General features: G+C 39.8%; 1 protein-coding gene across 1 annotated transcript in view; it reads right to left on the bottom strand.

Annotated features, from left to right (window-relative positions):
* The window catches only part of cckbra (cholecystokinin B receptor a), a 38,342-nt gene that overhangs the window by 17,185 nt on the left and 6,517 nt on the right, over window positions 1–14,640 (bottom strand). Inside the window, exon 2 of the mRNA XM_067583269.1 lies at window positions 8,607–8,855. Coding sequence (XP_067439370.1) covers window positions 8,607–8,855 — 249 coding nt within the window. The remainder of the gene's footprint in view (window positions 1–8,606; window positions 8,856–14,640) is intronic.

Here is a 14,640-nt window from a genome sequence, read left to right on the forward strand (position 1 = left end):
CACACTTTGTGGTTTTTCATTCATTTTTATCTTGCCCAAACAACATTATTTAACTTAACTGCCATTCCCTTCATCCAACCAGGGATTTGTGGAATATTGATTAGCTGCTGCATTAAGCTGACCAAACTCTCTCAGAAACAGTTTTCATAAGACACAGTACAGAATGTGACGCACGTATTTACTGACAGTACAAATACAGCAGATGCAATTATTTACTAAGAAGATAATCAGACTGAACACACCCTTACAAAACAAGAACCTCCCAGTTCACCTTGGACCCATTAGTCAAATAACATCGCAGACATGTCAGTCAGACTACTGTAAGAATGCTAACAGACATGTCTGTTTAATAGTCAAAACGTATTTTGGGATATCCTCTCCTCTCCTCTCAGTGGCATGCTAACACCTCTTTAAATATCCAAGGATACTGTCTCTATAGGGTTCAACATGGGTTAAATTCCTTCCGAGACAATCCAAGGCCAAGTTGTATTTGCATGTATGAATATGCATAATCTGCAGAGGGTAGCAAGTGCAGTCAGCGCATACATAGCCTGTGTTCTGAGGGTGAGCTGGGGCGAGACAAATAAACCCATACCTGCATGTCACCAGCAGCTCCAAAGGACACCATATGAATAAATTCACCCCACTGATCCTCTGTCACTACAAGAAGCAACAACCTCAATCCACCATGTCGCTGTCACATATTAATCCCCATCCACTGTTCCTTTGTGACGGAAGAACATATCCTGTCTAAACCATAACTTTGCATTATCATTCAAGGGAGGAAATCATTATGCATACTCCTATGAGCATGGTGCAATTCAATTTACAGAAACCATATTAAGTGTTTGAGAGGTGGACCGCTCTACGGCTTGGTCGATAATATTTATATTCTCAGGGATCAGCCTTTGGCGATGTTTTCTGCTGCACACCAATGATAAAATCTTTGCTATCAAAAGCTAAAAAAAGATTGAGGATTTTGTGTATATTGTCAACTGCAAAATGTTAAAAACCGACAAAGGTATGGATTACAACCCGGAGAAGAATGAGAATTGTGTGGATATTTGGTGTGGGATTTGATGTGGAATCTGATAGAAGCAGAGAACGGCTTTGTCTTATTCTGGCGCTAACAGAACAAAGCATCTGACTTGTAAAGATATTCAAGAACAAAGAGAACATCATCATCACAAAAAGACTTTTGAATGCCTTTTATGCTCAGTGAGCAGTAGGAGACACTCTGCTGTGCATTATTAAAAAGCATTTCAGCTCTTTGTGAGAATGGTAATTTTTTTGATTGTTGCTACACTGACATGAAACCTGACAGGGCACTACATCAAACCAAAACCACTGAGCCCTTGCCGCACCCTGATGGAGAAAGATAGTTTCACATTGTAACTCTAGCTCCATGTTTACTGTCAGAGCCATGACACCATGCTTACCGGCTTGGCAATACGTATTTCCGTTCTCAGAAAATCGGGAATAGTAGGGTGACTTGTTAGAGGGTTCAACCTGTGATCGTACAGTTACAATTTTTGTTTTTGTCAAAGACACTTGACTCTCTATAGGCTTAGTGCGCAAAGCCTACCTGCAAACCACAGAGTGGAGCAGCCGCCAACCTCGTTCCATGACACCATCCTGACTGACTGTTGACCACTGTACACTACCGGTCAACTTGAATAACCACCTACAGCTCCGGCTAAGCAGAAGGAGGTGGGTGGCACAGTCAACACATGCAGATCTTGCACCGGCACTGTAAGAGTCTCGCACAATAAGTCTCTCACTCCCACATGTCTCTATCAAGTGCTAAGTGCAGACACAGAGAAAGACCAAATCACACACTGGGGGTTTTCTTTTGTTGATGCTTGAAGGCGGTCATGCCCAGCCACAGCGCCTGGCTTACATTGATTGTGGAAATGAAGAATATGGAGAGGTAGAAATTTTGGTCTTTTTCTCTCTTTTCCTGCATCACTAACATGGCAAGTGATCAAAAGGAACAAAAAAAAATGAATTGAAAAAGAATGAAATGAAATATGTGGGGTTTCCTCAAAGTGCTTTACAAAGAAAACAGAAATACAGCAGGATGAAAAGACAAAAGGCTTTATAAAGACAGCTGTAAAACTACTGTTGGTAAAATAAATAAATAAAAGAACTATCATAAAAGAAACACTATTCACAGTCTTTGCCTACAATTAAGTCTTCAGAAGTGATTTATAAAATGACAATGATTTTGGAAGGAGGTTGTTTTTGGCAATGAATCATGCTTTAAGAACACAAATGAAGGAATGACACACTCATCTTCACCACCAACCAGCATGAAAACTGCATGAGGAGTCGGGCTACGCTGCCTTTTTATAGAGCCAACCGCAATACAGTTGAATTGGCTCATTATACTTGGCAGAACACCTATTTATATGCAATTTTTCAGTGCAAGGATACATGGAGATGACTTGTTCAGCCTATAGAGCCCCATTAGAGGGTGAAGCCTGTGTGAAATAGAGCCACAGGCGATAAAATGAGTGATGTTTTCTAACCCTACACTTATAAAGACTCTTAGCAGGCTGCGCACATTCATACTGAAGGGAAGTGCACTTCCAGGTGATGTATAGCGCTGATACTCCAGTGATGTAAATTGATGACATGGTTGCAGGTACAGAGACATCTCAAAGAAATTCAGAACGGATCGTTATCCAGGAGCACCACCAGATCCAAATTCATTAACCCTTTCTGTGTTTCAGTCCAGGTCCACTTGACCGTCTATTTTATTATGGCAAGGGAAAGCCAATACTGATCCAAGATCAGCACTACCGGTAGACCAATTTGAATGGCCTCTAAAGAAGAGTTATGAAAGAAAATGTGTATTATTTATTCAAACAGCATAGCTTGTTGCACTAAAACACACTTTCAAATATAGTATTGCAACTGTATATAGATGATACTCCCCAATGCATTAATGAAGTGTATGCATTAAGATGACACAGTTGCACTTTTCTTCTTTATATGAATTCTAACTTGTGAATTTCTCTGCTTCATTTACATTGGAATACATAAACCTCATTTTTATTTTACATATGATATTAAAATAGCAAGCAATACAATGCAGCCAGCTCCTCAGTATAACTGCTGCTGACATTGCTACAATTTCTGTGCTTATATTAAACAGAGGGGGCAGTTTTCCATTACACTGATATCTCATGTGTCCCAGTTATTGCATCTGAGAGTCCATTCTAGCTGAGTTTTTAGACCATGCTGATCAAAGGCTCACTCCCTGACACTTGGCAGTATTGAGAGGCTAATATTTGAGGAGAGGAGAGGACTCTACTGTGATTCTGGACAAGGTGCTGCCAAGATAATTACCAGTCAACTAACCAACCAAATGCTCACAGTTTTCCCTGTGCTCTGTGTTCTCTTCTTGGAATGAAGAGGCTCTAATCCTTGTTCTTGTTCATTAAACCTGAGTTGAGTAGAATCTCACCACAGGTTGCTTGATAACTGGCTTTTGAGCGAAACTGTGAAGTTTTGAGGATCTCTCGGCACACCTCCCCTCCAAGGGAGCCTGGGAGAGAAGATTTACATTCCCCGGCTGAAACTACAGCTATTAATTCTTAGCTCACACCTAATTCTCTGTGTATTCAGTTGAATGTGTGCCTTAAGAAGCCTACAGGCATAAAAACTTTACAAATGTAATTAATGTGTCATAGGTGCCAGATGCCCTTGCAGCCAGTTATGTAAAAGTTTCCTGGAAACCACAAAAAACCCAAATTCTACTACATTATGCAAACTGCACCTCAGGGGTAGCTGACAGACTGAGCTGGTAAGTTGGTAGGTAATTGCATCATACGTCCAGCAACAAAAACACATGTTTGCATAAATGTGATTGAAGACCGCACACACACACAAACGCACACACCCAGAATATTACAACATCGATCTCATAACTGCCACTGAAACAGTAGAAGGGCTATAATTCACATGATTATCGAGCTAGGGGCAAATGGATGGATGCGTGGACGAATGGCTGAATAGAAGGATGGATGGTATATTATATGTCTAGTGGGTGTGTGCTAACAGATGAGTTTCCAAAGAGTAGATGACTTTGCTGAGCAGGTTTGCCGTAAAATCAATGGACGAGGATAGTCACGATGATCCTTAGTATTGATTGGTTTCGGCTGATAGAAGGCTCACATCAGACACTTGGGAGAGGTTTGGATGATAAATTTGTTTTTTGTTTTTTTGCATAGATGAATGATATTTTGCTTCAAATCATTCAGTTTGACAATTTTCATGTTGAAGTACACTGATTCTGCGTTCACCCCCCATAGGCAGCACCAGACATTTTTTCTGGGGCTGCCTATGCCTTAATTATTTATTAGTGAGGCTATGAAATTTCTAGTGAATCCATGAAAAAATAAGACTTCTATAGGTGCAGTCATGTGGCATTTAAAAGTCATATGTCTACTACAAACAAAAGTACTACACAATGACAACCACAGTTTTTTTAAAGTGTTAAATAATGATATTCAGCACTGTGATAGGACTGGTGGATAGCAAGGCAGACAGAAGTAGGCAGAGAACTGACTGAAAAATGACAGGCAGAAACTATACTGCTCACATCTCAAAAAGCAACACAGACATGGACCACAAGAAATGCCCACAAAAAGTTGCATCATTAGTGAGACTATTCTATCCAAGAGTGCAGCTCACACAAATTTGCGTCATTGACTAGTAGAAAGCTGTCTTGACAGCGCTGACCTTTGAGGGAAGCGGAGAGCTGAAGAATCCTAAATGGTGGAAGCTACCGTAGCTTATTAAAGCAATACGCCATGCGAGGCTGTAGTTTCAGTGATTTAAGAACAGCTAAGGGGGTTTTAGACATCACTATGAACCACAGCCTCATGGTTTATTGCTTTTATAAAACGGTTATTACATATACCTGGCAAGGTTTCATTAACACACAGCAACAAAAAATGCAATAATTTATTGATAACAAATAATCGTTCTTCCGCCAACCAATGTAGTTCAGGCAACATTTAGCAGAATGGTTGCCAAGCAACACACAAATGCACTGGAAAGCATGCTAATCAGGCTAGTCAAGCATGCTTAAAGATTGGGGTGATTATTAACATTATTATCTGGATATCACCATTAATTGTGCAAATATTGAAGTAGTTTTCAATTATGTTAGCACTCCTCTTTGCTGGTACAGGGGTGTTTGACTCTGGACAGGTGCGCTGAATTTACACTGGGAAAAGTCGCCGCAACCTGGTCAGTGCTCCCTACCAACTCTTTGACGCACTGGCCACCGGAAAACAGTGTGCATCTCCGGCAGGGAGAGCCAGTTAGGTTACGCACAATGTCTTTGTCGCTTTACATGATGCACGGTTGGTCAGGATCTCTGTCAACACAATCTTACGTGGTCCCGGCATCGTTGCTTGCCTTTTCCGGCTCTTTAATTTCTCTCTCTTTAATTTCAGCGTGTCTTCTTTCTTTTTTATCCTCCTCCTCTATCCTGTCCATCTCTTTCCACCACTCATCCACACTTAGCCCACCCAGTAAATAAAAATTCACAAGAAAATCTGACATAGGTGACTAATTAGCGCAGCAACACTGTTGTAACAGGTGTGTGTTTACAGAGTATTTTACAACGGCTTCGAATGAAGCTCAACCAATCATAATCAAGGACTGGAACTATCTGTTTTATAATAGCTGTGTTGCACCATCCACTTTTATTTAACCTCCTGTCTGACTATAAACTGCTCCACTAAATAGCTATGGGTTATAGTTACTCAGCAGTTTTGAGACAGACTATAAATATGTATTCTGAATAAACTGTGTCTCGTTAGTTACCAAGCTAACCAGCTGGCTAACTGACAGTTGGCAAGTTTGCTAGCTTGGAGCTTCATTTCACCCTTCAGTGACTCTTTATTGAATTAAAGGCTACACAATTTGGAGAAGAAAAAGCCAGGGGAGAGCACTCGGTTATATACTGGCAAGGTATTAGCAGTTAGCCCGCCAGCTACAGTAGTTTTCCAACTAGACAGGCCACCAAGTTTGTACAACCAATTATTTCGCAAAGAAACACAGCTGAATTTTGCTGTGCCAATTTCTGGTGTGACTGCACCTTTTTGGTGATTCTTGGTGTGGCTATTGGCCCGTTCCACCCGACCCTTGGGCTACCTATTATTTCCCCCCGGATTGTAGTTATATCAGAGTAGAAAACCTCTACGGATCGTCTAGCATAATGAAATACTTCACTGCTGCATACCTGAATATTGTGCACACAAAATAAAATGTTATTGCCAGTTTGACTTTTTAGATAGCTGCAGTAACAAAGGAAAATCTATCACATCAGCAGTGTGTCACAAGTGGGTGTACAGGGCAGACAGGTGGATGACCCAAATGCAGACTCTACAGACTGACAAGTTAAATGAGCAGGGCTTTTAATGAGAATACCAAAACACAGGCTTAGAGGTCATGACGTGGAAAGTCCAAAAGGGGAATGGTGGGCAGGCAGGTCAAAAACAGGCTGAAGGTCTAAACCACGGGATCAGGCAGGAACAGGTGGGAACAAGATCAGGATCAGGATCAGGATCGGGTTGGTAAGCACGAAAGAGTCCATGGAAGAAACTATGACGAATTAGCAGGGAATGGATGATAGAGGCTGGTATTTTTACTGAGGAGCTGATGAGCCGATGGGCAGCAGGTGCAGACAATTACTGAGTGGGAACAGGTGAGCAGGTGCGTGTGGTAAACAGGAGGGAAAGTCAGAGTGCTGAAGGGCTGCGGGCAGGGACGGAGACAGAAAGGGCAAGGGAAACACACGGTGGGCCTGAACAGGAATCGTGACACAGCGAAGGCCATCCTGGTCATTATTCACAATTTAATAAAAGGTCAGTGATCGTGATTCACGATTCATTCATAAACCTGATTCATCATTTCATGATCATTCATTGTCAGTTAAACTACTCTGCCCTTACCTTCGCTGAAATGACAAGCAGAAAATAAGTAGTTTTCATTACAGAAATGTGGACGTGTGATCCCAGCAATGAGAAACTTACAATAGGCTAAGTGATCAGGTCCAAGACTGCTTATTTGTGTTTACTATGCGTTTATAGTACAATTACATTATAGAAGTTAGAGACGTTTTATTGGTTACACAAATGTTGCATTTGGGAGAAGAATACCTAAAACCTCACTTACTTACTTGCTGGAATGAATTTGAGTTGCATGAGCTCATTATTTCTAAATTTCATCATACACAACAAACTGATACAAATAATCAAATAAATTTTATATAAGAACAAGCTGGTTATTCAGTGGCTACATCAAAAGGTATTTTTCACTCTAACATACAAACTCTGGCCTTTGTGGCTGGCAGACGATTAGAAAATGTGCTCCAGCTTTGGAATCTTTCCTGAAAATTGCTTTATATCTAACAAGAGCCTGTCTCTCAGGGAGGCTTTTCTCCGGGCTTCATTTTGCCTGTCAGAAAGTAACCATCAGGCTGAAAGTGCTCGAACAGTCACACATCTTCAGGAGTGTGACTTAGTGATGAGCTGGCTCCCATCTAGCCAAAGTCAAGGTGCCACGTGAGGCCTGAGTCAGACTGAAGCACAAGAGATGGGAGAGAAACTGAGATCCGCTGCAATACTTCGTCTCTTCAGTTCACTTTGAGCTTTGAATGGTTGAGAAGAGCTATTGAATGGTGAGGTCCGCAATCCTATTATTGTCTCAGAAATGCGATGCACCATCTGTGAGAACGGGCTTGGAGAATCTCCTTTTCAATTACTGGGCTCTCTGAACTGTGATAAGAAGGAGGAGGGCGAGAGGGCCAGTTGCCTTGGACTTTATATACAAACTTTTTTTTTAACTGGCTGCTTACACAATTTTTTCTTTAACACAATTTGGAATACTCCACTGAGATACCTGACAAAAATAAGTCCATGTCATGTAAAACTGGGCTGATTTACTGAACATATATACTGTTCATTCAGTAACATATATACTGTTCAGCATCAAGTACATATATATATATATACTTGATGCTGTTTGTTGTATTGTAAAATTGGTCAAATATTAGCTAAAATACAGGCGCAAGGTGGTCACAAGCAGCAGTCAACCTACAGAACATGACACAGTCCCACTTCTAGTTTAGACAAGAAGGTATAGGATGAAATATTTCAGCTCCTTGTTGCTGGGAAACATACGTGGATGTAAAATATATTGGTTAGAAATAAATGAGTGTTAAATGCTGCAGTTTGTCTTCAAACATGGACAAAACCAGAGCAACGCTGGTCTTTATCATCAATGGGCCTATAGGGACTGCCAAGAGAGGTGAATCAATAACAGGGCAAAGAACATTTTTACTGCCCCCAAATACTAAATGGCTTTGTTGATACAGTTCATTCTGATTACTTTGCCAGCCTGAGAGATTCATGTATGATGTATGATGAATTTATATGACTCACTAACAAAAACTCTCTACCAAGTTTCAGCAGTCTATCCCTTATTTTATTTTATTTTATTTGAAAATAGAGCTGTTTGAATTTACTATAATGCCAAAATGTTGCAGTTCAGCCCACGTTTGAAATAAAATAATTCATCCTCACCCATAAAGTAGGTGACAATCTTGCACATGGCGGCTCCGAAGATGAAGTCCTCCAGGATGTTGGGGATGAGGGTGAATGGCATGCAGAAGATGGCCATCATCAGGTCGCTGACCGCCAGCGACAGCAGGAAGGAGTTGGTGACGGTCCGCATGCGCTTGTTCAATATCAGGACGATGATGATCAGCAGGTTGCCGAAGACGCTGAGCAGGAAGATGAGCGAGTAGAGCAGGATGCGCAGCGAGTCCATCTCTGACAGAGAAGGAGACACGACATCATTTATAAGATTTTTATATATAATTCAGCTGATCATTATCGGAAGGAAGCTGATTTGCACAAGTGAATTATGAAGCACACAGGACAGCAATAATAGGATGTTATCTGTCTTCTCAAATAGAAATTATTAACTTGTTTCATCAAAATCTCTCAGTGTGCTAGTGTGGGTATTTGTTCTCTTCATCACGAGAGACAACCAACTGTTTAATGCTACTGGGAACAGTTATAAACCACAAAGAAGACGTGGAAGACAAAATAAAAGTGGCAAAGCACTTTATAATTAAACTGGCTGGTTGACAAAACACTTCAACCAGAATATTGAGCCAGAATAAAACCTAAATGAGCTGACAAAAATGTTGAACATTTTCTTCATCTGTATGCATCTACTTTTTCTGTTGATCATCCAAGCAAACCATGTGTTAAATGACACATGAAATACTAAAATAAGAAGATGATGAGCAAAAAAGTGAGAGAAAACAACATCAGTACATGAAGAGACGGTCTCTATCAGGTTGTTCACCTGGGAAATAAGACTCTAGGCGCATAAACAGCACCAAACTCAATTATAAGACAGAATAACTTTGCATAATCAACCTCTTAAATTGTGCTAATGTCAGTATTTTCCTGCTCGCCCTGTGAGCCAAATGATGTTTGAAATAACACTGAAAGAAAAACATGAGGAAAAACCACATCATCAGGACAGAGTGTCAGCTAGCTCAAATAAGAACATGACTCGAACTGGAAAAACAATATCAAAATGAAATAATAATCAACATCTTTCTCTCAGTTGTTGTCAGTATTTCTATTCTGGTTTTATTAAATGATTAAAATGCTAATCATAGAAGTAATAGAACATTTACATAGACAAATAGAAAATGTTCTATTTGTCTATCAGACAAGGAAAACTAAGAATACAGCAGTCTTCTAAATTAACTGTGTTTCATATGGTTTCCTTCTTTCAGCGCTGCTACACAACTGAGCATCAGTGCGAGCAGGATGGCCCAGCCAGAGGGTTTTAGGGATGCTCCCTTCGCTCACGCTGACCTGTCACAGCGAGTCTGTTTGAGAGTGAGAGTATCTGACAGGACAAGGTCAAGGCTGGCCATGTGCTACGCTGACTGAGTCCTCTGATTAAAGACAGCGACATGGGAGAAGTCTAAAGGTCTGTAGCAGAGCCTGCAGACAGAGCGCTGCAGATCACCTTGAAGGTACACATACACACTCATGAGGAGAGGAATCAGGATACAAAGAGTATTGTACTGTGTGTTCAGCTATTTAACGCTCACATGTGGAGTTTAAAATTAAATTTTGTACCTGACATTCACAGTTCTCAGAAAATGACTCACCCTGACTTTTCCTCTAATGTCACCATGAGGTTGACATTTGTGATTTTGAGTTAAATATCTCTCTTTTTTCAATACCTTGGTTTATGACCTGCCTCAGCTGTACTCTGTGTTTAGTGCAAATTACATTGAACATGGTGAATATTCTACTGCTAAACATCAGCGTGTTAGCATTGTCACTGTGCGCATGTTTCCATGCTGACATTAGCATTTAGCTAAAAGCACAGCTGTCCCTACGTAGAGCCTCACACAGCTGCCAGCCGCAGACTCTTAAACTGACAATATGCTTCAACAGAAGGGATGGTTGAACAGCTTTGGACACCTCCTCCATCTTCACCTTTCTGACATCAGAATTATGGGTAATTTTTTCATTCTTTACCCAATTATTTCGGACACTGTTGATGTGTACAAATGAGCGAAACACTGAGTCTTTAAGCTTCAGTCTTTCAGAGGTTCATGGAGAGTTTACATTTGCTGTTCTAAACACATATTTCTTTCTGGGAACAATCTCCTGCTGCCATTGTGTTTTTGAACATTTACAGAAAAAACAACAGATTGCTTGAAATGAAAATAAAAATGTTGAGGGAACTTATCTGTCAATCTGCAGAGGAACTAGACAACAATGATAAAAGTTGCACTTTGCTCTTTGTTCTTTATTTGTGCATATAATAAAATGAAACAAAAGAGAAGAAGAAGAAGACACACTGCAGGATGCATGTTAATAACCTTCACCCCCCGAGAGATCTGCTTGCCCTCAACTGCAAATATGAATTATTCTTTTGATAAGAAAGTCCTCTGATGGCTTTGAGAATAGTATCACAAGCTGAAGATTGATCTCGCAGTCAAGTTAGTATAATATAATATAAGAAACATCCACCTCCTTTCAATCACTGAAAGCTTAATCCGCAACACAGGTGACAAGTTTTAGAGCTTGATTTACACACCTGAATTGTGTGAGATATGCATAATCAGTGCACTAACTTGCTAGGCTGTCGACACAAACGCAGGGAGCTCCCACTGGCTCAGCAGCTCCCATTGTGTTAGATTTTTTTGTGATCCAGCCAAGTGAAAATTGTATTATCTATTCATTGAGCACTAGCAGTATGTTGGCTCCACTGAGCCTAACCACTCCAGGACTATTCACTTTGCTTCCTTTGACTCCCTCAAGCGTGACAGCTGTGTTCAAATCCACAGGCATCTATAAATACATCACAGGTTACAGTAAGGCGTTCACCTCTTAGATGCTAATATGCAGTAGGGGCCGTCGATGTGGAACATTTTAGCCATGTCCCAGGGCTAAGAGATGCAGCTTTGTGCATGTTTATTTAACTTCCATTTGCTCTGTCCTTATTGTGTATTGTATTGACTGCTGTAATGCAAGCTATAATTATGTTTCCCTGCAGGGATCATTAAAGTTTCATCACATCATGTCATTTTGTCTTATATTTAGGACAGGATTAGCACAACTTCATAGGAAACCGCAAGCTATTTGAAAGTATTGTCATCTGTCAGGGGCTGTGAAATTACAGGAATGTTTTTTTATGGATTGACTGATGGAAGCAGATCTCATCCTGATACATGAATAAATGGTTACAAAGACCATTTATAATGAGCACTAATAATCTTGAAGGTGATATGATTTAGATGCCGAAAAAGAAAAATCCTTTTAATCACAACCTCACCGTGAAGCTGTATTACATTTCATGACCCCGGAGATGAAGAAATGTTCTAAATTGTTAGAAATGACTGTCAGCTCCAACATAGCTGATGTTACTCCTTATTACAAGTGAGCAGAAAGCCCTTTGGAAATGAACCTGTGAGGCAGCAGACATGAGTCAGGAAATGAATCCTGAACTTGTGGGAGACCGCTACCAATTCCCTTTTCTCAAGTACCTTTCAAGTAAGAGCAAGGCGTCTATCATTTCACCTTAACTTTACAGCAGTTAAACTGCAACTGAATATTTTTATCATTGATGAATTTATTGATTTTTGTATTCATTTCAATTTCCGAGAGCCCAGGGAGATATCTTCAAATAGCTTTTTTTCCCCAATCAACTGCACATATTAGATACTGACTTTACACTGACATAAAAAATATGAAATGGAACCAGTGAACTGACAAAAAAAAAATCTTAACTTAAGAACCACTTACTAGCTTTTGCAGGATCTTTCAACTGCATTTCATGAGCTTCCTTAGTGGATGGCATTTGATCAGTTGTCATAACAAGTGGTCTGTCTCTTTGGCATGAGATGTGGATGGCCTCTTTAAGTCGTTATCATCATCATCTGCTGATGAAGACCATGAGATGCAGTTGAAAATTACGTAAAAAGCTAGTAAGTGGACCTTTGACATATTTTTTTCAAACTTATATTCCAAGGTACATGAATAAACTTCAAGGGATTGCTTCCATTTTTGCTGGATGACTGACTTCTGGTATTAATTGATCATTAAAATTGTTGTTAGGTAATTAATTATCAATCAATTTGTGGATTAATTGTTTCAGCACTAATTTATACACAAATACCCAGTTCTGTTACATACTGTGTATAAACTATAGTTCTTGTTTTCCTGAATGTACATTTTAAAGAGTTTAAATGACTTTTAGATGACTTTAAATTGTGGGGTTTTTGACCACTAGTAGTGCTATGAGCAATGTTTTGATGAGCGGGACCCTGTTTTGTTTTCATCTGCTGAGAACACACATGCACATTCACATTTCCATTAAAGACTGTATAAAAATAATGGACATAGCCACCGTGACATCACCCATTGGTTTGTGGACTCCTGTTTTGAAGCCTCAAGTTTGGCATCTTGACCGTCTCCATCTTGTTTTTTTTGGAGCCAGAAGTGATGAGAAGTGACCATATTTGTACGAGAACCATGAAGGAGCTCCCCAGGTTCCAACTACAGCACCTCACACACTGTTGTGATAGCGACTTGTCAATCACAAGTAAGTCACACCCTAACGCTGTTTTATCGTCTTGTCTATTTCACTCTAAATGGGACCATAATTTCAAAATGAACATCATGTTGTATTGAAGAGGACTTGAAACTAGCGATTGAGAACATAAACTTATTAGGAAACTGTTTAGTGAGGTAATAAATCAAGTGAGAAGTAGGGTCATTTTCTCATAGACTTCTATACAATTGGACTTCTTTTTGGAGCCAGTGGTGTTGCCCCTGATAGCCATTAGAGAGAATGCAGGTTTAAGGCACTTCAGCATTGGCTTCACTTTTCAGACCTGGAGCTACGCTGCTTGATTCCCATACTGGTTTAATAATGTTCCACTGATTGACAGTTGGTGGCGCTAATGTGCCAGGCAACATGCTAGGAAAGGCAGTGAAAAGGAAGACGACTACCAGCTAGCAAACATGGACTATAATTTCAAAAAAACATCTTTGCAAATAGAAGAAAATGCAATGTTTGTTAGGTGTCATAATGCATTTTAGTGAGTAACAGTGACTGTAAACAGAACTGTTTTTATTTACAAGAGAACTCCACAGGGTATCTTTAAAAATGAATGCAACTCCAATAATGTTGATGTAATGTACAAACACATTATCATACAGTTTCTACACTGACATGTATCTGACAGCAGTAATAATATAGAATTCAGTCTAATATCATCACATGTCCTAAAGTACTATTCTGGTGAGACATTAGCAGTTTTTCCTTGAAGAGAAAAACATCCTGAAATTAAATTTACATGCTTATTACAAAGAGCTGCAACTTGCCATTTCCTTTACATTTAGTGAACAAAAAGGGTCTTATTCACAAATGTCATCAAGAGATGTCTGACATTTCTGTGGGTTCATGAAATATTTTCACGCATGATGGACAATATCATGTCTTAGTTACAATAAGGAAATGGTAAAATGGAAGATACAAAGGAACTGCATGACACCTGTAAGTGTTATAACACCGACAACATATTTGGTTCGTTGACTTACTGATTTGGGCAGTGAAGTGAATAAAAATAAATCAGATTCGAGTCTTTGTAGCTCTAACTTAGAATAACGAACTTGTCTGTGCTCTTTGCTGCAATTTCCCTCTGTGGGTGTTAATCTGCTACACAGCACATGTAAAAACTGTCTGAATTCAAATCAGACCAGTCTGTGTTTTGCTCTTGATTCTTATTTCTTCTTTTGGGCTCTCCAAGCACAAAGATTTGCTTTTTATTAAATGTCAACATGCGTTTCCTCGTAACTATTAATGGTTGTGTTTTTCCTTTCATTCTTAACTAGCACACACTCCAAACTGTGAATCAACCACCACAGAAAAAGCTCGGTATGAATGTCTCCTTAGAGCGGAAGGCAGCTTCTAATGCATGATTTGTGTCGACGCTGATAATAACTCAGCATCTTACATCACAGAGCACTTAATAGCTCTGGCTTTAATCCCAAACATTCTTTCACT

This window comes from Thunnus thynnus, chromosome 24 (genome assembly GCF_963924715.1).
Source record: "Thunnus thynnus chromosome 24, fThuThy2.1, whole genome shotgun sequence".
NCBI lineage: Eukaryota > Metazoa > Chordata > Actinopteri > Scombriformes > Scombridae > Thunnus > Thunnus thynnus.